Here is a 27,794-nt window from a genome sequence, read left to right on the forward strand (position 1 = left end):
AAATAAATAAATAAATAAACAGGAGGAAAATCCTGGTTAGGCAGTGGAAATGGACAGAAACTTAGCAGCGAGGGCCATAAAACCAGTCACTGGTGCAGACCCGGAGAAAGCACGTGAAAACGCGGCGGCCCAGTTACAGGTGCGCAGGGGAGAGCACGAATGGGCCCATTTCCACCACCACCTCAAATACTTCGGGCCAAACACAGAACCACTATTCAAGTGACACTCCTTTATTATTCAACTTAGGTAAGTGTGAGAAAATCAGTTAGTGTAGATCGGTGACAAACGAGGCTAAAATAGCAAAAAGTGGTTTCCTTTGGTAGAGGCCCAAACTACGTAGAGAAACTCATTAGAAGGGGAGATCCCACTCAAGATCAAGGCCAGGAGAGTAGCAGTTACTACTGTACATGAACACCAGCTTGTGCCTCACCGAGGAGGCCCCCCCCAACCCGCCAGCTCACTTAAAAACACCGACCATGAGTTCTTCAATGAAAAAGTAAATATTAGCTCTACTTCACAAGCAATAAAATCACAAAATCAGCAAAGATTTGAAATTTAGGGACAGCTACTACAATTTCCTGCCTTTAATGTGTACATATTTCAGATAGGACACTCTTCTTTACGTATGGTCAGACAGGCTTATCACATTTAAAATTTCAAATAAAAAGCCATGTATTCATGCATGTTACATCTTCGGTTAATTTTTCAAATTAAACTTCAGAGCTGCTGATGACACTAAATTCGATGCCATGCTGGTTGAGTCTGTCAATCAGCTTCGTCCTGAAGAAGGCTGCTCCAGGCGTGAAGACTCCACCCCTGCAAGACAAGAACAGGTGAGAAGGCGCACAGCGCTGGTCTCCCTGCCTCTCTGGTGGCATGATGTGCTGGGGCGGCAGCATTCAAGCCAGCAGCCCTCACGAGAACGGTTCATCTATCACGACAAGTCTGGGTTCCATTCTGAAAATGAGCCAATGAACAAAGGAGCTACAAAATCAGGAAGACACCAGGGCCCCAGCACACCCGCCCAGCCTGGCCCAGCCCCCACATCACTGCCTTGTGCTCCCAGCGGCCAGCACACCCGCCCAGCCTGGCCCAGCCCCCAGGTCACTGCTCTGTGCTCCAGGGACAGTGAGGGCAATCAACCCAAAGGACTCCTGCTGTTCATAAGTCCTTGGAGTCAGGAGGATAGAAAAAGGACCGGAGTGAAATAAATTCAGGCAATAAATTATTATGAAAGCATAAATAAGGCTTTAAGTGGATGAAAAAGTTCTTTAAATATAATGATTAACACAGGGCGCTGGGTGGCTCAGTCGGTTAAGTTCTGACTTCTCAGGTCATGATCTCAAAGGTCATGAGTTCAGGCCCCACGTCCGGCTCTGTGCTGGCAGCATGGAGCCTGGAGCTTCGGATTCTGTCTCCCTCTCTCTCTGCCCCTCCCCTGCTTACTCTCTCTCTCTCAAAAATAAATTTAAAAAATTAAAACAAGAAATATAATGACTAACATTTATAAAACACTAAATATTTTCAAAGGGTATAGAGTTGATGCTTGAATAATGGGTTTGAACTACATGGGCTCACTTACACATGATGTTTTTACAGTATATACTAAAAATGTATTTTCTCTTATGATTTGCTTAACATTTTCTTTTCCTTGGCTTACTTTCTTTTAAGAATATAGTATACAATATATATGTCAACAGTAAGCTACTAGTTAAGTTTGGGGGGGTAGTTTAAAGTTACACATGGATGGGGCACCTGAGTGGCTCAGTCAGTTTTGCATTGACCTCGACTCAGGTCATGATCTCACGGTTCGTGACTTCGAGCCCCATGTCAGGCTCTGAGCTGTCAGTACAGACAGCCTGCTTTGGATACTGTGTCTCCCTCTCTCTCTGAGCCTCCCCTGTTTACACTCTGTCTCTCTTGCCTCTCTCAAAAATAAACAAACATTAGAAAAGAAGTTCTTTAAAAAGTTATACATGGATTTTCAACTGCCCAGGAGGTCAATTGTAGAATTATTTGAAAAAATCTAATGAGACTTCACCTTACACAATGTTTATGTTTGTTACTAAACATTGTTTCAGGTCGTAGCTACATTATTTGGTTCTGAGCCTGAAGGCCTACTGCTCACGTGTAAAGCTGGCCTCCTTCTACACAACAGTTAAATGCTCTGTAACAAGAGACCACTGGAGAATCATCTGGCCAAGCTGTCATGAATCAGTCCACACTTGGTGTCCGGGCCTCCCGCAGCCAGCGGGTGTCATTGGCACTCACTGGAGGTTCCTGACAATCCTATTCAACAACAGGGACCTTTATAGAGCAGCTCACTCCGCATCTGAACTATTTTTACAAGGAACTAAAGTCAACTTATGTGACTCTCACGCTCCTCTGTCTCCTCTCACTTATCTCTGCATTGTTCTCAGAGGTCACTAAGACACTGTCCTTCTTAACAGTTTTAATTTGCCTTCATCTTTGGATCAGAGGGAAGGTGAGTGCTTATGTGCAGACCAACTGCCTGAAAATGGAATCAAAACAAGCTAAAATATGACACAGATGAAAAAGACATCTTCGAATTAGAAGGAAACCAGACTTACATCTTAGGAAGATCAGAGGCATCGTTCAACAGGGTCATAGCTGCCTGGACCATGGCGATGGGGGTGGCCACATAGCCAGCCTCTGCAGAAGACAGACATTAATACATTCAACAACACCCAAAACTCAAATGGTAGATTTGATATCTAACTATAGGTAAGTAGGATTTTCTCAAAAAAACAAAACAAAACAAAACAAAACTCTATTCACTTAAAATTACGAATTAACAGCCATACAGTACTTAGTAGGTGTTAAGAAGTGTTACCAAGTGCTTTAACTTTATTAACCTCAATTCTAACAATGAAATGATGTTAGTGCTATTTTTATCCCCATTTCACAGATGACGACACTGAGGCACAGACTCAAAATGAGGCAGTGGCTGAGCCAGGATCACACGGGCAGCTGCCGCGGGTCCACACTCGTGCCCGCCGCCCTGAAGCCTGACATCCTCGTTCCTTGTATCTCTCTTAACACCCTAAGCTTCACCTAAGAAAAAGATTCACGGGGCGCCTGGGTGGCTCAGTCAGTTAAGTGTCTGACTCTTGATTTTGGCTCAGGTCAGGATCTCACAGTTTGGGGGTTCAAGCTCCACATCGGGCTCCATACTGACAACGTGGGGCCTGCTTAGGCTTGCTTTTCTCCCCTCCCCGCCATGACTAAAGCTCACGCTCTCTCAAAATAAATACATAAACTTAAAAAAACTCAATTTCTTGAAGAAAAAACAACTGAGTAACTTTAAGAAAAGTTTCTAAGCAGGTGGGACTTCAGGCTTTACAGTTCGGTCATATAATAAAAATATATTCAATTTATCTTAAAAAGCCTGGTGGGAGTTTGAAAAGAGGGCAAGACAGAGACGTCTTTGCCATCTGGCCTGAGTGAGACTGTGGCATGGAGCTCACGGATGTGCCAGCGGGGAAGGAAGCTACACTTGGAATCACGCTGTAATTCCCAAGCAGGAGTGTCTCTGCACAGCTCTGTAAAACCGACAGCAAATGTCCTTGAACTTCTCTGGGCGACAGACCCTTTTAACCACCCATCAAAAGCCTTTACCCTCCCCAGGAAAATGCACACGGCACACACATTTTACAATGTCAGGCTGTTCAAAGACTCCAAAGAAACCGTGGCCCACAGCTTTATGTTATAATTAAACTGCTTTAAAATGCCCCTTGAGTATGAGAATACCTATCAACCAGCCCCTTTTCTTATTAATATTAAAATATGCAACTCAGAATTATTAAATCACAGTTATAAAGAAAACCAGGGGGAGGGATATGCCTATAAAATTAGATTATAATAATTTCAATCCTTCCTTTAACAGAATAATTTATATTATTATTTAAATAATTTATGCAAATTTATTTCTAAAGTAATTAAGCTCTAAGAAAAACTGTCCTAATGCTGCCTGATGCCTTCCAACCACGTAAACGCACCAGCCCTCTTACGTCATATGCGAGATACCTGGTCCTTTCACCTGAGTACAAATTCTGATATTTGGTCTGCCCTTCTCGGGACCAAAGCCGGGGCTGTATCCTTGACCAAAGAACCTCATTGTAAATGAGGAGCCGTCGATCTGAGGAAAGAGCAAAGGGCTGGATTACTAAAGGCGCCGTCTCCCTCCCGGACACGCTAAGCGCACTCTTCTAGTCCCTGCGACACGGCTCACCGGGGGAAACACGGGTGTTCGGCCAGAACCTGCTTTGTGCTTTAAGCCCAGGGTGGAAACCATCCCCTTAAGAACGAGCTTCGGTGACGGCGTGCGCCGCGGGGGGGGCGGGGGGGGTGGTGAGGGACGCGGGCACAGGGGGTTGGTGGTGAGGGACGCGGGCGCGGCGCGGGGTGGGGGTGGGTGGTGAGGGACGCGGGCGCGGCGCGGAGGGGTGGGTGGTGAGGGACGCGGGCGCGGCGCAGGCGCCTGGGCAGAGGCTGCACCACCGAACGGCAGTTTCAGACGACACGCAGGAGGCGGTCTGTGTTTTAGAGTGCGGGTGACGGGAGAACGTGGTCATCTGGTTTTAGAACTTAAAAAAACGGGGGCACAAGCGCTGGCAAGGAGATGGGGCGACCAGCACATTCGCGGGCCCCCAGTGGGCAGCACGCTGGCAGAGGGCCTGGTGGCTCCTCAAAAAATTAAAAGTAGAATTTCCGTAGGATCCAGCAACTGCACTTCGGGATATTTACCCCGAGAACCGAAAGGAGGATCCTGAAGATAGATTTGTAACCCATGTTCATAGCAGAATTATTCACGGTAGCCTAAAGGTGGAAGTAACCTCAGTGTCCATGGATGGACGAACGGAAATGTGGTATGTATGCATAAGGTGTGTGTGTGCGCGCGCGCGTCTGTAGGGGGGGGCTGTCTGTGTGTGTATGTGTGTAAAGAGCATATGGGGAGTTTGTGCATGGGATTGTGTAGGGGTTGTGCATGTGTGTGTCTCTTGTGAGTGTGTCTGTGTGGAGGTGTATGGGTGTGTATGTGTGTGTCTCTTGTGAGTGAATGTGTGTGTAGGTGTGTGTGCACGTCGGTGTGTAGAGGGTGTGGGGGAGGTCTGTGTGTGTGTGTGTGGTGTCTGTGTGCATGTGTATGGGGTTTGTGTATGGGAGTGTGTGTGTGCAGGGGATGTGCATGTGTGTATCCTTGTGAGTGTGTATCTGTGAGTGTGAATGTGTGTGTGGTGTGTGATAGTGAAAATGAACTACTATTCAGGGTTAAAGAGGAATGAAATCTGAACCTGCTGTGGCCTGGGTGAAATACGCCAGGCACAGAGGGACAGGCACGTGTGACTCCACCCGTACGAGGCACCGAGAACGGTCACACTGAGACAGAGAGTAGAACAGAGGCCGCCAGGGGCTGGGACGGAGGAGAGGCGCGCTCTTGCTCCACGGGGACAGGTCCAGTCTCGCAGGGAAAATGTTTGGGGATGGAGGGCGGTGCAGTTGTGGGCGGCACGGATGTGCTTGCAGGTCCACGCGCGTTTGCAGAATACGAATGTGAATAACAATATGGATTTGACACCACTGAGCGCTTAAAAATTGTTAAGATGCTAACTTTTATGTGCTGTTGGGGGAAGGAAGGGAAAAAGGAAGAAGGGAGAGGGTAAGAGCCTCCTGGGGTGGGTATGACGTGTTTGGAGAAAAATCTAGAATGACGCCTGCATCTCTGACCGGGCAGGTGACAGCGGCACCAACTGAGACGAGAAGTAAAGGAGGAGAAGAGTTTGGGAAAAGCAGCTCAGATCTGAACACGGTCAGTTTTCGGTATCACGTTCCAGCACACGTGGGCGTGTAACCCGCAGACCGAAGGAGGCCTGCTGACTCCGCCGCAGGGAGAGAGGGGTGGGCGGAGCCCTGGGGGGTGGGCAACACCTCAGGGTACAGGGAAGGAGGAGAGGAACAGAGCGGCCACCTGGAAGAGCGGTGGACTCAGAAGCCAAGGGAAGCGGAATCTCAAGAAGGACAGTAACGTCAAAGACAACAGAACGCAGGACTCCGCGCATCCAGCCCACTTAGCAGTTACAAGCCCGGCACAGACTCCAGCGAGGGGAGCACACAGGGTGCGTGTGGGACGCGGGGCAAGACGCTGTGGTGGGGCAGGTGGAGAATTACAGGAGAGACCACGAGCGACAGCTGAAGTCAGCAGCGGAGGTGAAGGGGAGGAAAGAAGGCGAGGGTGCGGGCGGGGCCGGGGCCGGAGAACAGGAACCGGGGGCGCGCAGCACGCGTTCTCAGCTCCATCTCGAGGCAGGAGGCCGGCACCCGCAGACACAGGGTTGCGCCGGCACCTCGTGCAAAAACCCCTGTGAGGAGATGGGCAGATGGCTAATGACAAGCAACAGGAACAGCAGATGGCACTTTCTAGCAAGGGGGGAGGCACGCACCTCAGTCAAGGTGAGGGCCCCCATCCCCCAGCGGTGCCTGGCGCAAGCAGGCAAAGCTGACGACCTCACTGGACGCAGGGGCCGCCAACCACATGGTGGAAATGAAGCCCTCGTGCACTGAGGATACCATGGTGTGCAGGTGCGGGAGGGTGTGGGGGAGATGGTGTTGGGGGCGGCGGGAGGGAGATGGGAGAGGGCGGTGAGGGGGAGGAGGGGGAAGGGGGAGGGTGGCCTGCGGGGGAGAAACATGGAAGACTAAACATTTTTGAGATCACTATGGGATCTCACTGCAGTTTGGCTATTATTCACTGTAGGGCCTTGGGCAAGGTTCTTAGCCTCTGTGCCTCAGTTTCCTTATTTGTAAAGTGGAGATAATATCTACCTTAAGGAGTGTTTGAAAAGACTAAGTAATTTATGTGAAGAACATAAAAGCACCTCTGAACCCAGTCAGTGCTCCCTCAAGGGTTATCTGTTACTGTAAATGCACTGAGACGTAAAACCAAATTAAGGAAAATTATGATTTTAAAGAACTGTATACAAAAGAAAGGGTTACCTGTTTTTGTGTTGGGCCTTGTTTTGAAAAATAACCAAAGGAGAAGAGCCATGGGAACTAAGGGAAAAAACAAAAAGCCCTCAGTGACACTTTTTCAAATCTCAAGGAAAATACTAGTAAAGACCTAATTTCATTAAAATGTCACTTACTTTTATGAGGAGTTGCCTTCCAATGCCAAACTTCACAAAGAATAAAAAGAAAAGTCCCGCAAACATCAGCTTAATAACAGAGGTGAGGCCTCCCACGTTCACATAAGCGGCGTACTGGACCTGGGTGAGGGGCAGAGAATCAGGCTGCCACCCCTGCATCCATAGACTCGGTGGCACAAGCGTGTCAGCTACTTGTAACTTCCTCTGCACTCATCAATACTGAGCAAAAGCACTGTCCACTCAGGAACGTGTTATGTTCTAAAGGCCTGTTCAGAAACCAGACATGGGGAGCCTGTTTTTTGAAGAAATCATTGCAAATGGTAATTGGCTTCCTCTGCCTGAACACAAAAGTCCGCAAGAATGTAGCTAAATGTCGTGATCACACATTATAGGATGTAGAGTCTACCTACAACCTCTTCAGTGAGAAACTAGTCCTTTAATTGAAATACACTGTCCTCAAAAGTGGGAGTCTCACCGAAAGGAGTAAGATGACACTCCGGGGGTGGGGGTGGGGGGTGGCAAAGACAGAAGAGCCCAGACATGTCCACGGGCAAGAGGGAATTCTAGCAGCTAGAACCCTAAACGGGTGGGTGGGGCTCACGACCCCAGCACTTCGGACAAATCTGCTGCTGTTCTGTCTCGCTGACAAGGGCCAGGGCGGGCCAGGGCTGAACTGCAGGGGAGGCTATCCACTCCTCGTTCCTTCCGTACACTTCCAGAAGCTGAAACATCGTTTGCGGGCCTTCCTGTTTTGCTTTAGAAACGTGAAAAACCGACATGACATAGTCGGGGCGCTGTGACAAACACGGTGCACATGTTAACAACGAAGTGGGGCACACTTACAGGGGACTGCTCTAACTTCTCGTGCAGGTAGTGCTGCGTCCGCTTCACCACAGACATGTCTGCTCCCAGGAAAGGGACCGAATAGCTGCAGAGCTCTTGGCAGTAAGAAACTGGCCACCTGCAAGACAGACTCGTGAATATGGTGCATTTTCTCCGCTGACAGCTAATTTGGTGAATTTGTGAATAAAACATTCAACGTTTCAAATCAGGAGACTCTAGATGCTGACGAGGATGTGGAGAAACGGGCACCCTCCTGCACTGTTGGTGGGAATGTAAACTGGTACAGCCCCTCTGGAAAACAGTGTGGAGGTTCCTCAGGAAACTAACAATAGAACTCCCCTATGACCCAGCAGTAGCACTGCTAGGAATTTACCCAAGGGATACAGAAATGCTGAAGCATAGGAGCACATGTACCCCAATGTTCATAGCAGCACTCTCCACAATAGCTAAAACATGGAAAGAGCCTAAGTGTCCATCAAAAGAAGAATGGATCAAGAAGATGTGGTTTATCTATACCATGGAATACTACATGGCAATGAGAAAGAATGAAATCTGACCATGTGTAGCAATGTGGATAGATCTTGAGGGTGTTATGCTAAGTGAAATACGTCAGGCAGAGGACAACAGATGCCATATGTTTGCACTGATAAGTTGAACAGGAGAAAGTTAACGGAGGACCATGGGGAGGGGAAGGGGAAAAAATAGTTGGGGAGAGGGAGGGAGGCAAATCATGAGAGACTCTTGAATACTGAGAACAAACTGAGGGCTGATGGGGGTGGGGGGAATGGAAGGGGGGTGATGGGCATGGAGGAGGGCACTTGTGGAGATGACTGGGTGTTGTATGGAAACCAACTTGACAATAAACTATAAAAAATAAAGAATAAAACTATTTAGTAGGTAAAAAAACAAAACATTCAACATGTCTTGGGGCAGTAATAACGACAACGATGACAGATCTGCCCTTAATTAAAATTTCCTTCACTATCTGTCCTGTGTTCTCTACACTGACACCAAACACGTGACAAGAGGGACAGCATACCAAGGGCACGTCACAGGGTGTAACTATGTTTGATCCCACCAATTTCCCTAGAAGAGATTCATTTCAACCGCCAGACTCTAATAGACATTTGGAATTCTCACGTATAAAGTTTTCACAGAAGAGGGTTCTTAACGGATAATCCACACAAGATCGTCACACTTTAAGATGGTGGTTTTATTGCATCAACTTTAACTGATGTTTGATTTTGATAGTGAAAAGGCACAAATTTATTTTCTCCCTGAGTCCAAATATATTAATATATACAAAGCACTTGAGCTTAGAACACTGCATTAATTATACTTTACACAGCTATGAAGGCAATCTCGAACTCACTATAAAACAGTCTCAGGTCTTTCTAGCAGCATACTTTATTATTAATAATCAGACCAGCAACAACATACTTAGACCAGATATACTAAACAACAGATTGTGAGTGAATATACCTTCTTTTCAATTTTGGACCAACAATTGGGACAGGTTTCAGATTTGACTCTTTTCGTAGTTTTTTCAAATTACTCTGATCTCCAAAACCATAAACTGCTGACTTCCAGGTGCCGTCGTGTACACACAGCCCCTGAGAAAATAATTCAGGAGTTAAAGAAACACGTCTTAATATCCGACTCCATTTTGGCTCAGGTCATGATCTCATGGTTCATGAGACTGAGCCCTGCATCAGGAACCTGCTTGGGATTTTCTCTCTCTCTCTCTCTGCCCCTCCCTCATGCTCACTCTCTCCCTCTCTCTCTCAGAACAGATGAACTTTAAAAAGAAAATCTGTTGTCTAAAAAAACAAAAAGAAAAAGAAACACATCTTAAGGGACCATTACTGACATGTAAAACCAAGGAATGTATCACTGTTTACGAAGAACATTCCATCTATTTGAAGAAGCCATAATCCCTTACTTAATAATCTTGAGAGTAACTTTCAGATAGCACTAACCCTCATTAGCTTGATCATATTTGATATTTACACCAACATGTGCTCCTTCTGCTTTCCTACCATCATATGCTGTTTTTAATATGCCGAGGTCTACTTCTTCATTGTCACCCAACCAAATGGTCCTATTCCTTCAAAATTAGCCTTTCTAATTCTGATCCCTATGTCGATTCCCTGAAATTTCAAGATGTGTTCATAAGCACATTTATACACACTAACAGCGCGGAGCCTGCTTGGGATTCTCTCTCCCCCCCTCTTTCTCCCATTCTCTCTCAAAATAAACAAACTTAAAAAAATTTAGAACGGAAATAAATGATCTAGAAACTAAAAACAATAGAACAGATCAATGAAACCAGGAACTCTTTCTTTGAAAAGATCAACAAAATTGATAAACCAGCCAGATAGCCAGAATCATCAAAGAAAAAAAAAAGAGAGAAAAGATTGAAACAAAACCAATGAGGAGAAATAGCCAACACCACAGAAATACAATTGTAGGAGAATATTATGAAACACTACATGCCAACAAATTGGATAACCTGGAAGAAATAGATAAATTCCTAGAAACACATAAACTACCAAAACTAAAGCAGGAAGAAACAAAATTTGAACAGACTAATTACCAGCAAGGAGACTGAATCAGTAAAAACAAAACAAAACAAAACAAAAAACAAAACAAAAAAACTCCCAACAAACGAAAGCCCAGGACCAGAGAGCTTCACAGGTGAATTCTACCAAATACCTCTTCTCAAGTTATCCAAAAGAGAAGAGAAAGGGAAACTTCCAAGCTCATTCTGAGGCCAGTGTCACCAGGACACCAAAGCCAGATAAAGACACTACCCTCCCAAGAAAAGAACCATAAGCCAATAGCTCTGATGGACATGGATGCAAAACCATCAACAAAACACTAGCAAACTGAGTCCATAAGCACATGTAAAAAGTCAAATTTACCAGGATCAGGTGGGATTTATTCCCAGGATCAAGGGCGGCTCAATATTCACAAATCAATCAACAAGATACATTACATCAGTAAGAGGAAGAGTAAAAACTGTTGGATCATTTCAACAGATGAAGAAAAAGAACTTGATAAAGTACAACATCCATTCATGATAAACATCCTCATAAAGTGGGTCAAGAGGGAACATCCCTCAACATACCACGAGCCACATATGAAAACCTACAGCTAACATGATCCTTAAGAGGGAAAAGCCGAGAGGGTCAAGAACAAGAGAGGAGTGTCCACTCTCAAAACTTTTATTCAACATAGTACCAGAAGTGCCAGGCACAGCAATCAGACAAGAAAAAGAAACGAAAAGGTATCCAAATCAGTAAGGAAGAAGTAAAACTTTTGATTTATATCTATTCATCCCAAAAGACTCCATCAAAAACTGCTAGAAATGGGGCGCCTGGGTGGCTCAGTCGGCTAAGCATTCAACTTCAGCTCAGGTCATGATCTCATGGTTCGTGGGTTCAAGCCCTGTGTCAGGCTCTGTGCTGACAGCCAACTCAGAGCCTGGAGCCTGCTTCAGATTCTCTGTCTCCTTCTCTCTCTGCCCCTCCCCTGCTCACGCTGTCTCCCTCTCAGAAATAAATAAAACATCAAAAAAAAATTAAAAACTGCTACAACTGATAAATGAATTCAGTAGAGTCACAGGACAGAAATTAACGTACAGAAATCTGTTGCATTTGTATCCACCAATAATGAAACAGCAGAAAGAGATATTAAGAAAACAATCCCCCAAAAATAAAATAAAATATCTATGAATAAACTTAACCAAAGAGGGGAAAGAACTGTACCCTGGAAACTATAAAACACAAATGAAAGAAATTAAAGAAGACACAAAGAAACAGAAAGACATTCCATGCTCATGGATCAGAAGAACAAATATTGTTCAAATGTCTATGCTATCCAAAGCAATCTACACATTTAATGGAATTCCTATAAAATACCAGAAGCATTTTTCACAGAACTGGAACTAACAATCCTAAAATGTGTATGGAACCACAAGAGACCCCAAATAGCCAAAGAGATCCTGAAAAAGCAAAGCAAAGCTGGAGGCATCATGATTCCAAACTTCAAACTGTTATTACAAAGCTGTAGTTATCAAGACAGTATGGTATTGGCACAAAACCAGACACTTAGATCAGAAGACAATAGGAAACCCAGATATAAACCCACAAGTATATGGTCAATTAATCCTTGGCAAAGGAGGAAAGAATATTCAAAGGAATAAAGACAGTGCCTTCAGCAAATGGTGTTGGGAAAACTGGACAGAGACATGCAAAAGAATGAGTCTGGACCACTTTTTACACCATGCACAAAAACACACTCAAAAATGGATTAAAGAGTTAAATGTGAGACCTGAAACCATAAATCTTAGAAGAGAGTGTAGGCAATAAAGTCTCTGACATCAGCCATAGTTAACCTTTCTCCAGATATATCTCCCGAGACAAGGGAAATAAAAGCAAAAATGAACTATTGCGTCTGCGTCAAAATAAAAAGCTTCTGCACAGTGAAGGAAACAATCAACAAAACTAAAAGGCAACCTACTAAATGGAAGAAGATACTTGCAAATGACATATCCAATAAAGGGTTAGTATCCAACATCTACAAAAAAAACCCCAAAAAAACAAAACAAAAAACCCCACAAAAGAATGCAGTTAAAAAACGGGAATAAGATATTAACAGACATTTCTCCAAAGACATCCAGATGGCCAACAGACACATGGTAACGTGCTCAACATCACTCATCATGAGAAAAATACAAATTGAAAACACAGTGAGATATCACCTCGCACCTGTCAGAATGGCTAAAATCAAAAAGACAAGAGGTGTTGGCGAGGATGTGGAGAAAAAGGAAGCCTCGTGCACAGTTGGTGGGAATGTGAACTGGTGCAGCCACTGTGGGAAACAGTCATGGGGGTTCCTCAAAAAGTTTAAAATAGAACCACCCTATGATCCAGTAATCACACTATACTGGGTATTTACCCTCAAAATATAAAAACATGAATTCAAAGGGATACATGTATCCCTATGTTTATTGCACCATTATTTACAATAACCAAATTATGGAAGGAGCCAAAGTGTCCACAGATCGATGAATGGATAAAGAAGATGTGAGATACGCACACACACACACACTGGAATATTATTCAGCCATAAGAAGGAATGAAATCTTGCAATTTGCAACGACATAGATGGAGCTAGAAAGTATAACGCTAAACAAAATAAGTCAGAGAAAGACAAATTACATATGATTTCACTCATGTAGAATTTAACAAAACAAACAAGCAAAGGAAAAAAGAGAGAGACAAGCTAAGAAACAGACTCTTAACTATAAAGAACAAACTGCCGGTCACCAGAGGGGAGGCTGATGGGGCGATGGTCACACGGGTGATGGGGACTAAGGAGCCCATCTGCTGTGATGAGCACCGGGTATCATACGGAAGTGCTGAATCACCGTACTGTACGCCCAAAATTAATAGAACGCTGTGTGTTAACTGTACTGAATGAAAAGTAAAAATTTTAAGGGGTGGCTGGGTGGTTCAGTCAGTTAAGTGTCCAATTCTCAATTTCAGCTCAGGTCATGATCTCACGGTTCGGAAGTTTGAGCCTGGAGTTGGGCTCTGTGCTGATAGTGCAGAGCCTGCTTGGGATTCTGTCTCCCTCCCTCTCTCTCTGCCCCTCCCCCAAAATAAACATTTAAAAAAATAAAAAACTTAAAAAACAAAGAAAGAATGCTTACTCTGTACCTGGCCTTTCCATTTTGTAAATAGTATCTTCTGATAAACGGATATTCTCCATTTTAAATGTATACAAATCATCACTTTTTCTTTATTTAAAGCCTTCTGTGTCTCTTTTAAGAAGCCATTCCCTATAGAGCCTGGTGACTATATAGTACATAAGTATTGCATATTTGAAAATTGCAAAAAGATCTTAAAAGTTTTCATCACAAGAAAAATGAATTTGCAAGCAGGTATGGTGACGGATGTTACCTAGACTTATTTTGCAATATACTGCGGTATATACAAATATCAAATCATTATGTTGTATACTGAAACTAATCTAAGGTTATATGTCAATTATACCACAATGAAAAAAAATAATAAATGTGCAGGGAAAAAAGAAGCCATTCCCAACCCTTAGGCCATGAAGTACACATCATCTTCTAAAAGCTCTACTGTTGTTGCCTCTCACATTCAGGTCTGTAATCCACCTAAACTTAATTTTTGTACATCATGCAAAGTAGGAGTCCAGTTTCGTTTCTCTCCATGTGGACACCCAGCCGCGCAGCATCATCTCCTGAAAAGCCCCTTTCCCATAAGTCATGTGTTCACACAGGCAGGAACTACTCTGGGCTCTTTATTTTGTTCTACTGGCCTGCTCATGTCCCACTGCCAATGTAACGCACTGACTTAATCATGTGTCTTGATGTCCAAGAGCATCTTTCTGCCTTCCTCTCCTGCAAGAATGTCTCAGTTATTCTCAGCCCTCTGCATTTCCATATATATTTCAGAATTAACTTGTCAGGTTGTAACCAAAACAAACAAAAACCTGTTTTCAGATTTTGATTGGAATTATATAGGATTATAAATCAACTTGAGGAAAGCTGACATCTTAGCAAAACTGAGTCCCCTCAATCTATGAATATGGTGGATTCTTCTATTTATTTGTCTCCCTTAAGGTCTCCCAATAACATCTTACAGTTGTCTTCACAGAAACACTGCACATTTTTCTACTATTATTCTTAGGTACATGATTTTCTCTATGCTATTATAGTCTCTTTTTTAAAAAATTCATTTTCTCACTGTAGCTGGTATATAGAAATGCAACTGATTTTTATATCAGCTTTGTGCTCAGCAACAACAGGCTAGAGTGTGAATAAATCAAACAAAATAGAAAAATAGAGAAAAATCAATGAGGCCAAATTTCTTTCTTTGAAGAAATCAACCACCTTGACAAACTTTTAGTGAGACTGACAAAAAAAAAAGAGAGAAAGAGAACTCAATTTCTAATATCAGGAATCAAAGAAGGGACATTGCTACCAACCCTACAGAAATAAACAGCAGTATAAAGGAATACTATGACCAACTGTATGCCAACAAATGATAACCTAGATGAAATGGACAAATTCCGAGAAAGACACTGTTACAGACTGAACTCTGTCTCCCCAAATTCATAAGCTGAAGTCCTAACTGCTAATACCTTAAAATGTGACCTTATTTGAAAACTGGGTTGCCATGGATATAAGTAGTTAAGATGAGGTCAGACCGGAGTAGGTAAGCCCCTAATCTGGAATGACTGGTGTCCTTAGAGAAAGGTGAATGAGGACATAGACAAGCACATGGGGCACATGCCACGTAAAGATGGAGGCAGAGATCAGAGCGCAGCACCTACAAGCCCAGAACGCCCAGGAAGAGAAGCCAGGAGAGAAATACACAGCAGATTCTCCCTCACAGTCTCTGCAAGAACCAAGCCCACCAACACCTTCATCTCGAACTTTGAACCTCCAGAGCTGTGAGAACAACAGATGTTTAAGCCACTTGATTTGCAGTAGTTCGTTACGGCAGGTTTAAGAAACTAATGGAGACACAAATTACCAAAAGTGACTTAAGAGGAAATAGAAAATCCTAGGAAATCTATAGGAAGTAGAGAGATTGAATTAATAACCAAAAAACTTCCCACAAAGAAAAGCCCAGGCCCAGATGATCTCATTAATGAATTCTATCAAACATTTAAAAAATAATAGGGACGCCTGGGTGGCTCAGTCCATTAAGCATCCGACTTCGGCTCAGGTCATGATCTCACAATCTGTGGGTTTGAGCCCCATGTCAGGCTCTGTGCTGACAGCTCAGAGCCTGAAGCCTGCTTCGGATTTGGTGTCTCCCTCTCTCTCTGCCTCCCCCCGTCATGCTCTGTCTCTCCTTCTCTCAAAAATAAACACTAAAAATAAATAAACAAAGCAGTCATAGAAAAACAATGAATTACATAAGGAGAACACTGATGTGAATGTCAGCAGACTTCACATCAAAAAATCTGCTAGCTATGTGGAACTTGAGAAGCTTAACAGAGACCATGGGGTAGGGAAGGGAGAAAAAAAACAGTGAAACCGGAGAGGGAGGGAGGCAAACCATAAGAGACTCTTAAATACAGAGAACAAACTGAGGGCTGATGGGGAGGGGGAGGGGGAGGGGAAAATGGGTGATGGGCACTGGGTGTTGTACGTAAGCAATGAATCATGGGAATCTACCCCCAAAACCAAGAGCACGCTTTACACACTGTATGTTAGCCAGCTTAACAATAAATTATATTAAAAAAAATATATGTTAGAAGTAGTGCGCCTTGGGTGGCTCAGTCAGTTGAGCGTCAGACTCTTGACTTTGGTTCAGGTCATGATCTCATGGTTTATGGGTTTGAGCCCTGCATTGAGCTCTGCACTGATAGTGCAGAGTCTGTTTGGGATTCTCTCTCTCTCCCAATCTCTATGCCCCTCCCTTGCTTGCATGCACATGCATTCTCTCTCTCTTTGCCCCACCCCTGTGCACCCTCTATCTCTCTCCCTTTCTATCAAAATAAATAAACTTAAAAAAATAAAATAAAAAATAAAAAATGCTAAGAGGCATACCTAAAAAGCCAATGGAGAAGTTAATTTTGAAATTCTAACAAATAGTTAAATGAAAAGATGACAGGAAAGAAAGGACAGGGAAAGAAAAAACATGGGATAAATAGAAAATAAACAGCAAGATGGCAGACTCAAGTCTGACCTTATTTTCATTACTTTAAATGTCAATGAACTGAGCTCTATACTTAAAAAGGAGAGATTATCAAACTGGGTTTAAAAAAAGAAATGTCTGGGATGCCTGGGGGGCTCAGTTGGTTAAGCATCTGACTTCAGCTCAGGTCATGGTCTTGAGGTTCGTGAGTTCGAGCCCTGTGCTAGGCTCTGTGCTGACAGCTCAGAGCCTGGAGCCTGCTTCAGATTCTGTGTCTCCCTCTCTCTGCCTCTCCCCTTCTTGTGCTCTGTCTCTCAAAAATAAATAAACATTTTTTTAATTAAAAACAAGAAAAAAAAGAAAAAACGCCCAGGGGTGTCTAGATGACTCAGTCGGTTAAGTGTCTGACTTAGCCTCAGGTCATGATCTCACGGTTTGTGGGTTCAAGCCCCATGTTGGGTTCTGGGATCCATGCTGACAGTGTGCAGCTTGCTTTGGATTCTCTCTCCCTCTCTCTCTGCCCCTGCCCTGCGCGCACGCTCTCTCTCTCTCTCTTTCTCAAGAATAAAAAATAAACATTAAAAAATTAAACAAAAAAAAGAACTGACACCAATCATTTGTAAAACAAAACAAAAAAAAACAACTCTTCCCTGAAGACCAGTATTAATTACCCTGATACTAAAACCACAAAGACATCATGAGAAAACCAATATTTCTTATGAGTATAGATAGAAAACCATCAACAACATACTAGCAAACTAAATCCAGCAATACAGAAAAAGGATTATGTACTACGGCCTAGTGGGTAAGGTTGGATCCACACATGAAAATCAATCTTAACTAATACGGTGTAAGGAGATAGTAAAAAACAAAATCACACGTCCATCTCGATGAATGCAGAAAAAGCACTGGATACGGTAAAACACTCTTCACATTAAAAACACTCAACAAACCAGGAGAAGAAGGAAATGTCCTCAACCTGACAGAGAACGTCTATGAAAAGCTACAGCTAACGTCATACTTAGTGGCAACAGTCTGAAAGATTTCTAAGATCAGAACAAGACAAGGCTGCCCGTTCTCACCACCGCTCACCGGTGCGGCAGCCTGGAGAGCCGAGCCAAGGCAGGCAGGTGAGAAAAGGAATTTTTTCCAGCAATTTATGAAACTCGTTGATTAATAATGCTACCTGTAGATTTCCTTTGACTTTTCTACACTCACAATTATATCATCTGCTGAGAACAGTTTTGTTTCTTCCTTTCTAATCTGTATACGGTTTTTCTTTTTTCCTGGATTACCACTCGGGCTAGGCTCTGGCTGAAGTAATTTCAGAGGGCTCCCAAGTCATTCCTGAACTCAGAGCAAAAGTTTTCAGTGTTATACACTGGGTATCATATAGCTTTTTTTTTTTTTTTAATAAAAGATCATCTTCCCTTCCACTCCTAGCCTGCTGTGAATTTTAATCGTGAATAGTTACATTTTATCAAAAGCCGTTTCTGTTTATTGAGACGATCCTATGCCCGTCCTCCTTTACCCTGCTAGTGAGGCGAATCAAAGTGATTATATCGTGTTAAACCTCACAATCCTTTTCTAAAATTAACTTGGTCAAAATGTGCTCTTCGTCTTATGTATTACTGCTTTTAATCTGCTAGTATTTTATTTAGGATTTTTACCTCTATATTCCTATGAAACTGGACTGTACTTTTACGTGCTGGACTTATTCCCATAGAGTTTTGGAATTAAGGTAAAGTTAGCCTCATCCACTCAAGTCAGCCAACAAACACTAACTGAGCTCCTACTATGTGACCAGCACTGTTCTAGATGCTTGGTGAATTCAACAGACAAGGAGCCTTCTTTTTGTGGTGCTCACATTCCAGAGAGGATGATAAGCTCAATAAAAAATGAATATATGGGGCGTCTGGGTGGCTCAGTCGGGTGAACGTCAGACTCCTGGTTTCAGCTCAGGTCATGATCTCACAGTTTAGTAAGTTCAAGCCCTACATGGGGCTCTGCTTGGGATCTCTGCCTCCCTCTTTCTCTGCCCCTCGCCCACTCATCCTGTCTCTCTCTCTTTCTCTCAAAATAAATAAACTTTTTAAAAAATGAAGAATGAATGAGGGACATTCCGTGGGAGAGGAGACTGGAGACTAACTGGGGCCAGATCAGTTATAATCACTCGCTGGAAGGACGTTTGGCTCGCACTCCGGATGCAGTCAGGAGCCACTACAGAATTCTGAGCCGAGGAAGGACGTGACCGGGTTATGTCTGAAAAGGATCACCCAGGCTGCTGTGTCGAGGTGTACAGGGACAGGTGGCAGCAAGAACAGGGTGGCAGGAAGAGACATGGTGAAAAGCGATCTCGGAGGCAGAATCGACAGGATTTCCAGACAGACTGGACTCGGGTTTCAGGGGACAAAGAGAGCGATGATCCTACCACCTGACCCGAATCCGTGGACGGACGCATCGCTACCTACCGAAATGGATACAAATGAGCTGAGGGTGGAGCACACTTAGAAGGGAAAACAGGAGGTGGGCTATGGACAAAAAGCACAGTTTGCACGTCTATCAAGTTCAAGTGGAGATGTCAATTACGTGATGGGATGTTTCAAGTCTGAGTTTAGAAGAGAGCTCTGGGTTGATGACACAAATTTAAAATAGATTCCATAATGCCTAAATGGACAGGGCTTCCCACATCACTTTTTCACTGACCTCGAGCATAACTGCGCTGTGGTCTAAAGCACATGTTGTCTAGGACAGGTTGGCATCCTGGCTCCGAAAGGTCAGATTTTTAGGTTTTACTACATATGTTTCTGTGGCAGCCCTTCAAATACCCAGAAACCATCCTTGGCTTGCAGGACACGGAAGAGGCCCCTGGACTGCTCTAGAGCTCAGCCAGCCAGTCCGCGTGGAAGCCACACGCAGCACGCGCGGGCCGTTTTCACCGCTGTGGGAGGATCTCCCGGACAGCGCCCTTCTACAGAACAGGATTTCAACCCTCTGAAAGTCTCTGAGTCTTGCTTTCTGACCAGACACACAGTCTGTGATACAATGTTTCTTTTAAAATGAAAAAGCTCAAGGGGAAACAGAAGATAAAGGGGGGGCACGAGAGCAGCTCATGACTCAGGGTGTCGCAATTTCCCCGTCCCTGTAACCCTGAGCCCGTGGACTCTGCCTTTGGGGAGTGAAAGGGGATGCACTGATAGGGATGCTTCGCCTCCTTCTGTCCTGAGTGAAGCCACAATTTTAAGTTCCAGTAATATTAATAATACTAAATAACATTTATTGAGCAACTTGCCACCTGCCAACCACAGCTCTGATTTATATTCGTTGACTAATGTAAGCCTCGTAGTGACCATACGGAATAGACACACTGAACGCCTCCTTTTAGAGATGAGGGAAGTACCACTGGCTTGCCCACGGTCATGTCCCTGGTAAGTGGCAGGGCCAGAATTCAAGCCCAGGCAATCCAGGTTCAAAATCTGTACATTCTAGGAGGGACTCCTGACCCGACTCAGTGAGAACCACCCACTCAGGGTCTCTCCTATTCCTCTAGGAAAGGGAAGACACCCTCACTACCTCTACCTCGTCTTTCCAATTGCATCTCCCACTGTTCTTTCAAAAGAAGCCTCTTGTCCGACTCTCCCAGTCAGCAGTTCCCCACAATCTTCTGCCTCTGAAAGTCTCTTTCCCTTCTGGAACTTGTACCATGTTGTATGGATGAGACTGACTCTATGGGCCTCTCTCCAGACCCCCATGACCACCTGGGCAATCTGACTACTCCATGACACTGACTGGTCCAAGAACAGCCAAGTGGCCCAGCACTTCCCCATCACGCAATACATCAGCTCCGGTCCCAGGAAATGAGGACCATTAAGGACAATGTGTACCCAAGACTGCCAGCACCTTCTCTGCACTCTGGAAGCCAATGCAGACAAACCCAGAAGTGATGAAAGAGACAGAAACACAGGATTTGGGCGTGGGGGAGGAAGAGGTCTAATAATACCATCTGAACATCTAGATGCAGCCATATTATCTACTTGCAGACACTGGTTACACAAATCAGTAGATTCGTTTTCAGTTCTGTTGGTTTAAACCGGGCTGAGCATGATGAATGGATCAAGAAGATGTGGTTTATCTATACCATGGAATACTACATGGCAATGAGAAACAATGAAATCTGGCCATGTGTAGCAACGTGGATGGACCTTGAGGGTGTTATGCTGAGCGAAATAAGTCAGGCAGAGAAGGACAAATATCATATGTTTGCACGTATAGGAGGATTAGGAGGAACTTGACGGAGGAACAAGGGGGAGAAGAAGGGCGGAAATGGTGGGGGAAAGGGAGAGAGGCAAACCATGAGAGACTCTTGAATGCTGACAAAAACTGAGGACTGATGGATGTGGGGGGGAGGGGGGGATGGGCATGGAGGAGGGCACTTTGGGGATGAGCACTGAGTGTTATGTAGAAACTAATTTGACAATAAACTATTTGTAAAACAAAATAAATAAAATAAAATACATATTTATATTAAAAAAATAAAATAAAAAAAAATTAAAAAACCGGGCTGAGCATGCTCCCCACAGCTCTAAGCATGTCCTCCACGCTTGTTCCTGAGGCCTAGTTCAGGTCCCTGCCTCTGACCTTCCACATGGTGTTTGCTCTTCAAGGCTAAACTCAGCAAGGCCTCTAGGAGGCCTTCCCAGTTCCCCAGGCCCACTATCCCCTCCCTTTATTCTGAGACACTAGTGGGCATGCTCTTTACCTGCAAATTTTATTATTATTTTTTTAATGTTTATTTATTTTTGAGACAGAGAGAGACAGAGCTTGAGGCGGAGAGGGGCAGCAAGAGAGGGAGACACAGAATAGGAAGCAGGCTCCAGGCTCTGAGCTGTCAGCACAGAGCCCGATGCGGGGCTCAAACCCATGAACCACGAGATCATGACCTGAGCCGAAGTCAGATGCTTAACCAACTGAGCCACCCAGGTGCCCCTTTCCCCACGAATTTTAGCATGTTTCTATAATTCTTTGTGTTTATTCTTCTGAACCCACGATCCAGACGACTACAGCCAGCCCTCCCACCTGACTCTGTACCGTCCCACACCCACGTCCTGCGCCTACGCTTCCCTCTCCTGTGTCCCATCTCCACAGCATCAACCTCTGAGCGTCAGTCCATGCCACAGCCTCTGACAGTTCTGACCTCTGGGGGGCCCTGAGTGGCTCAGTCAGTTAAGCGTCTGACTCTTGGTTTCGGCTCAGGTCATGATCTCACAGTTCATGAGGTCGAGCCTTCCATCAGGCTCTGCACTGACAGTGTGGAGCCTGCTTGGGATTCTCTCTCTCTCTCTGCCTCTCTCCTGCTCACGCTGTCTCTCTCTCTCTCAAAATAAATAAATAAGCTTAAACATTAAAAATATATATAAAATATAAAAACATAAATAACAGGTCTTATCTCTGGCCCCCCAGCTAGATGTACTCTCCATCCTCAGAATCCAATAGTATTTCATCTCATCCCTTTAGTTTCCATCTCCTGCCAAGCTGAATTATTTTGTCTTGAAGGACAGGTTTGCATTGGACTCATTTATGTGTCACATCACCTTGCATTACTGTATACATGTGCACAACTACTGAGTGTTTGTTGAATGAATGTGTTTTAAAGACAACAATACTTATGAAGCCTCAGGTGAAGACCTAGGATTGGGTCAGACACTACTGGCAATAAAAGTACTATCAAAAAGCATGGTCCTCTCAGAAACACAACTGTCTTAGGTTCCCAAATAAACTATAAATTCAGTAATTACACCATATATATTTTTTTATGGCCACAATAGCACCTCACTCCAAGTGAGGCAGATAACAGGAGTGTGCTGACTGACACTAAGGTGACAATCACGTTGGCTGACAACATTTATTGCACAAGGACAATAGATAATTCAGTGTTGGGATGCTGGTATCTCGTTCTAATACAATGGGCTAAGCAGTTGTTTTTAACAAAATTCTATCTTAAGTCTAAGTAATTCCCAGTAATCTATCATTTACTTTTTAAAATTAAACATAGGAACTTTCATATATTACACATGCATAGGATATTAGTCTAAATATTTTTCAGGAGGCATGTATCATTTCCAAAATTTTTTTAAAATGTTTATTTTTGAGACAGAGCGTGAGTAGGAGAGGCGCAGAGAGAGAGGGAGACACAGAATCCAAAACAGGCTCTAGGCTCTGAACTGTGAGCACAGAGCCTGATGCAGGACTCGAACCCATGAACTGCGAGATCACGGCCTGAGCCGAAGTCAGATGCTTAACCGACTAAGCCACCCAGGTGCCCCTAAAATGTTCTTTTTTAATGTAACTTATTTCCAAAATATTTTTAATATTAACTTTAAAAAAATCACCTGACAAACAGAAAAACTAACCTCAGGTCCGGAATGTATAGTCAGGAAACTTTCCACAGCCGTCAGCATACCTAAAAGAGTAGAAGAGCAAACATAAAACCGAGTAAGATCTATGTAACCAAGACATACAGTAATAAACTATTCCTGTCCCTTTGAGGACCGCATTTACCAAGCCTGTAGCTGATACAGTCAGAAAATCGATACTGGTGACAGTTCTGTTGTGTTACTGGAAGAGACTTTAGAAGCAACCGAAGCCAGGTAGGCTGTCAGAAAGAATCATTTAGAATAAGCTCTAAGCGCTGGTACTAATAACATCGTTCCTGGTATTCAGACTGAAAACACTAAAAACCTCTTTCAACAAGGCTCACTCAGTATGGAAGGCCATGAGGACACAGTTCTCAAAACTGCATCTGTGGGATGAACTCTCCTCTCCAGTATGACTAATTTCAAGAGGCTTAGTTGTAGTGATTTACAACGAATGCACAGAAAACCTATCAAAATGACCTGTGTGATGGCTTCTAAAATACTTAAAGTAAGGCTGTTAAAATGAAATAAAAATAAGTATACATAATAATAGAAAACCAAAGCAGTGACCATTGGGACTAATGTATGGGCATAGTGGTTACATAATTGATCACGAGCAGTAAGACAAAAGAAAAACGTAATGCATGAATTTTCAAAATCTGGTCATATGAAATATATCAAGGGGTGCCTGGGTGGCTTAGTCGGTTAAGTGTCTGACTCTTGATTTTGACTCAGTCATGATCTCATGGTTCATGAGTTGAGATCCCACATTGGGCTCTGTGCTGATAGTGTGGAGCCTGCCTAGGCTCTCCCCCGCCCCTTTCTATTCCTCCTGTGCACACACGTGCTCTCTTTAAACTTAAAAAAAATATATATCAATTTCTTAAGAAGACAGTGTTCCTCGTTTTAATTCCTAGGTAGGACTAAATTATGGGGCCCTAGAAAGCTGACACAGAAAGATAATGAATAACCACGTCATCCACAGTGGTGAGACTACAGCCATATAAATATCGCCAGGGGACCACCAGATCATTGCATACAAGTCACTGAGAGGACTCTGTGGGTTGCTAAGAGAACGCAGTCGGGATTTACAGCTCTGTGATCTAGCCTGTCCATAGAAAGAACATGGACCACCGAAGGGAGCATGCAATAAAGTGTGGCCCACTTGTATCAATCAATCAGCTGGGGCACTTGTTAAAACACTGACTCTTAGGTTTTGGTACCTGAAAACAAAGTTTAAAAAAATCTTTGTTAACATTTATTTTTAAGAGATAGAGAGAGACAGAACATGAATGGGGGAGGAGCAGAGAGAGAGGGAGCCACAGAATCTGAAGCAGGCTCCAGGCTCTGAGCTGGCAGCATAGAGCCTGACATGGGGCTCAAACCCACAAACTGTGAGATCAGGAAAACAAAGTTTTTAAACAAGGCATGAGGTAATATTTTTCTCTTAAAAGAAAAAAAAAAGACCTATTCCAAATAACGGAAACTACTAAATATTTAAAAACAACCTTAGTAAGAGATATGTAAAACTATCATGAACAAAATGTCTAAAATTTACAGATTTAAAAGAGTATTTTTGATCAATGGAGACCCAAGTTCATGACTGCAAGACTGAATGCTTTAAAGATGTTCAATTCACGTTCTTTTTTTTTGGGAATAGTTCTAGTGCTTTGTCACTGAGTATGATATTGGCTATTGCCTTCTGACATTTATTATGTGAATAAATATTCTATTCCTAAATTCCTAAAACTCTGAATCATCAAATGGGAAGAATTTTCAAATGATTTACTGAGATGGTCATACAGCTTTTCATCTTTGATATTCTGATGTGGTGATTACATAACTTCTGAATATACCTTGGTCTCAATATATTATTCTCTTAAAATGCCATTGAATATTTATTAAAATTTTATTTAGCATTTTTTTTTTACTACTAATTTCACCAAGCAAGACTGCTTTGGAGCCTTATTCGGTGCTATCCTTTTAAGTGTTATCTGTCTGGGGCTTCGGTTTCAGAGCTATGATAACTTTTTAATATAAACGGATACACTTTCCAACCGTTTCAGCTCTGGAACGGTTCCTAGGACACTGGAGTTACCTGTTTTGTGCCATTTTCTACATGGACCCTTTTAAAATAAGCATGACATTAGTAACTTTCATTGTTTTACCATAGTATTTACTTTTCCCCCTTTTTTAATAAAATAAAGGGTTTTTAATTCTAAATTAGTATTATTTGCATCAAAAAGCTTTTCAAGAGCTGTTAAGACCAAGAACTTTGTTCATTTTCTCAGTGGAGTAGAGCGGGCATTTTTCATCAACTCTGGAAGTTTAGTAACTCTGCAATTTTTTTTTAATTGTGTATCTATTGCTACCATTCATTTCTTTTTTTTTTTTAGATTTTTATGGTAATCACCCAGTGCTCATCACAAGTGCATTCCTTAATCCCCATCACCTATTTACTCCACTCCCCACCACCTCCCCTCTGGTGACCAATCAGTGTGTTCTCTATAGTTAAGAGTCTATTTCGGGGCACCTGGAAGGCTCAGTCAGTTAAATGTCCGACTTGAGCTCAGGTCATGATCTCGTGGTCCATGGGTTTGACCCCCTGTCAAGCTCCGTGCTGACAGCTCAGAGTCTGGAACCTACTTTAGATTCTGTGTCTCCCGCTCTGCTCCTCCTCCACTCGTGCTCTCTCTCAAAAATAAATAAACATTAAAAAAAATAGAGTCTGTTTCTTGGTTTGCCTCTTTTTTCCCTCTTTGCTTGTTTGTTTTGTTTCATAAATTCCACATGAGTGAAATCATATAGTATTTGTCTTTCTCTGACTGACTTACTTCACTTAGCATTATACTCTCTAGCTTCATCCATGTTGTTGCAAATGGCAAGATTTCATTATTTTTTATGACCGAGTAATATTCCAGTGTGTGCACGTGTGTATATACACACATATATCCATATCTATCTATGTGGGTGTGTGCACACATCTTCATCCATCTATCCATCAGCGGACATGCGGCTGCTTCCCTATCTTGGCTGCTGTAACTCGTGCGGCAATAAACAGAGGGCTCAGGCATCCCTCTGAAATGGTTGGTGTCTTGTACCATTTGGGTAAATTCCTAGTGTGTACTTGCTTTTTTTTTTTTTTTTTTTATTTCTAGGAGAGAGAAAGAGAGAGCGTGAGCAGGGGAGGGTCAGAGAGAGAGGGAGATACAGACTCTGAAATAGGCTCCAGGCTCTGAGCTGGCAGTCAGCACAGAGCCCGATGCGAGGCTCGAACCCACGAACGGCAAGATCATGACCTAAGCGAAAGTCGGACGCTTAACCGACTAAGCCAACCAGGCGCTCCTCTATTTTTAACTTTTTGAGGCATCTCCCTGCTATGTCCCACAGCAGCTGCACCAGTTTGCGTTCCCACCAACAGTGCACAGGGTTCCTTTTTCTCCACATCCTCGCCAACACCTGTTGTCTCAAATACATAGAACGCTTCGCGTAGCTGCGTGTCATCCCTCCTCAGGCACAGGCTCATTCCTCCATGTTGTTCCAATCTCAGTATGATGTGCTGCCCAATAAGCATGATTTTTTCCCTTCTTAACTTATTGTTTCCTTTTACAAATGGCGTGAAATAGAAGTGAAAATATTTGTTCAATGCTTCTTAGCTTTGTTGATTATAAAATTTTTAAGCCTTCAATTATAATAGCTATATAAATTATATTCTTAAATGTGTTAATTCCTAAACCAAGCAAGTTTGAATTTACAATGGCTGTCAGAAATTCTTTTTCCAGAAATGGACAGCTCTAACCATAACTAAATTGAGACAATGGATAATTCCCCACTAGAACACGCACAGTACTAACCACATCTCAAAAAATAGGGTCAGTAGCATTTTTTTTTTAAGTAGGCTTCATGCCTAGCACAAGGCCCAAAAAAGGGCCTGAACCCACAACCTGGGACCAAGACCTAAGCTGAGATCAAGAGTCAGATGCTTAGCCGACTGGGACCCCCAGGCACCCCATCACATTTTATAACAATTATAGCTATACTAAAAACAAAGCATGTGTTTTAACATTACCCACTGATAGTTCTGTTTCTCTTCCATACTTACGAACATGAAGACTTTCTACTGTAAATTCACTTATTGCTTCTTGATTGATAATTACCATTCATCTTGTTTTTGGCATATATTAATTACCGTTCATCTTGCTTTTGGTATATATAACTCCCAGGTCTGCTGGAATGGAATCAAAGCCACTGCTTCCAATGATATAAGCCCCCTTTTCTGCAGCTTTCTCATGATACTTCCAATACATTAGTTCCAGAAACTAAAAAATGCGGAACAAAAACCTGAATCAGAGTTATACAGAAATATTTAAATCAGTATTAAATGAGAGACCTTAAAAGACAAAGCAATTGCATTTTGTTTTTTGGGGTTTTTTTTTTGACAATTTTTTTAATTTTTTTTTTTACAAATAGTTTATTGTCAAATTAGTTTCCACATAACACTCAGTGCTCATCCCCACAAGTGTCCTCCTCCATGCCCATCCCCGCCTCCCCCCCACATCCATCAGTCCTCAGTTTTTGTCAGCATTCAAGAGTCTCTCATGGTTTGCCTCTCTCCCTTTCCCCCACCACTTCCGCCCTTCTTCTCCCCCTTGTTTCTCCGTCAAGTTCCTCCTAATCCTCCTATACGT

At 43.2% G+C, this 27,794-nt stretch overlaps 1 protein-coding gene across 1 annotated transcript; it reads right to left on the minus strand.

Moving 5' to 3' along the window:
* Positions 1-209: 209 nt before the first annotated feature.
* LOC120234135 (saccharopine dehydrogenase-like oxidoreductase) lies at positions 210-27,425 on the minus strand (the record flags this gene model as incomplete). The annotated part of the gene is made up of 9 exons (XM_039235800.1): positions 210-816; positions 2,592-2,673; positions 4,048-4,159; positions 7,015-7,071; positions 7,164-7,283; positions 8,007-8,124; positions 9,489-9,619; positions 23,104-23,153; positions 27,296-27,425. Coding segments are annotated over 9 exons (906 nt in total), but the record flags the coding sequence as incomplete, so codon positions are not given.
* Positions 27,426-27,794: the final 369 nt, after the last annotated feature.

Source organism: Hyaena hyaena, unplaced genomic scaffold, assembly GCF_003009895.1.
Source record: "Hyaena hyaena isolate Hyena2069 unplaced genomic scaffold, ASM300989v1 scaffold_103, whole genome shotgun sequence".
Classification (NCBI taxonomy): Eukaryota; Metazoa; Chordata; class Mammalia; order Carnivora; family Hyaenidae; genus Hyaena; species Hyaena hyaena.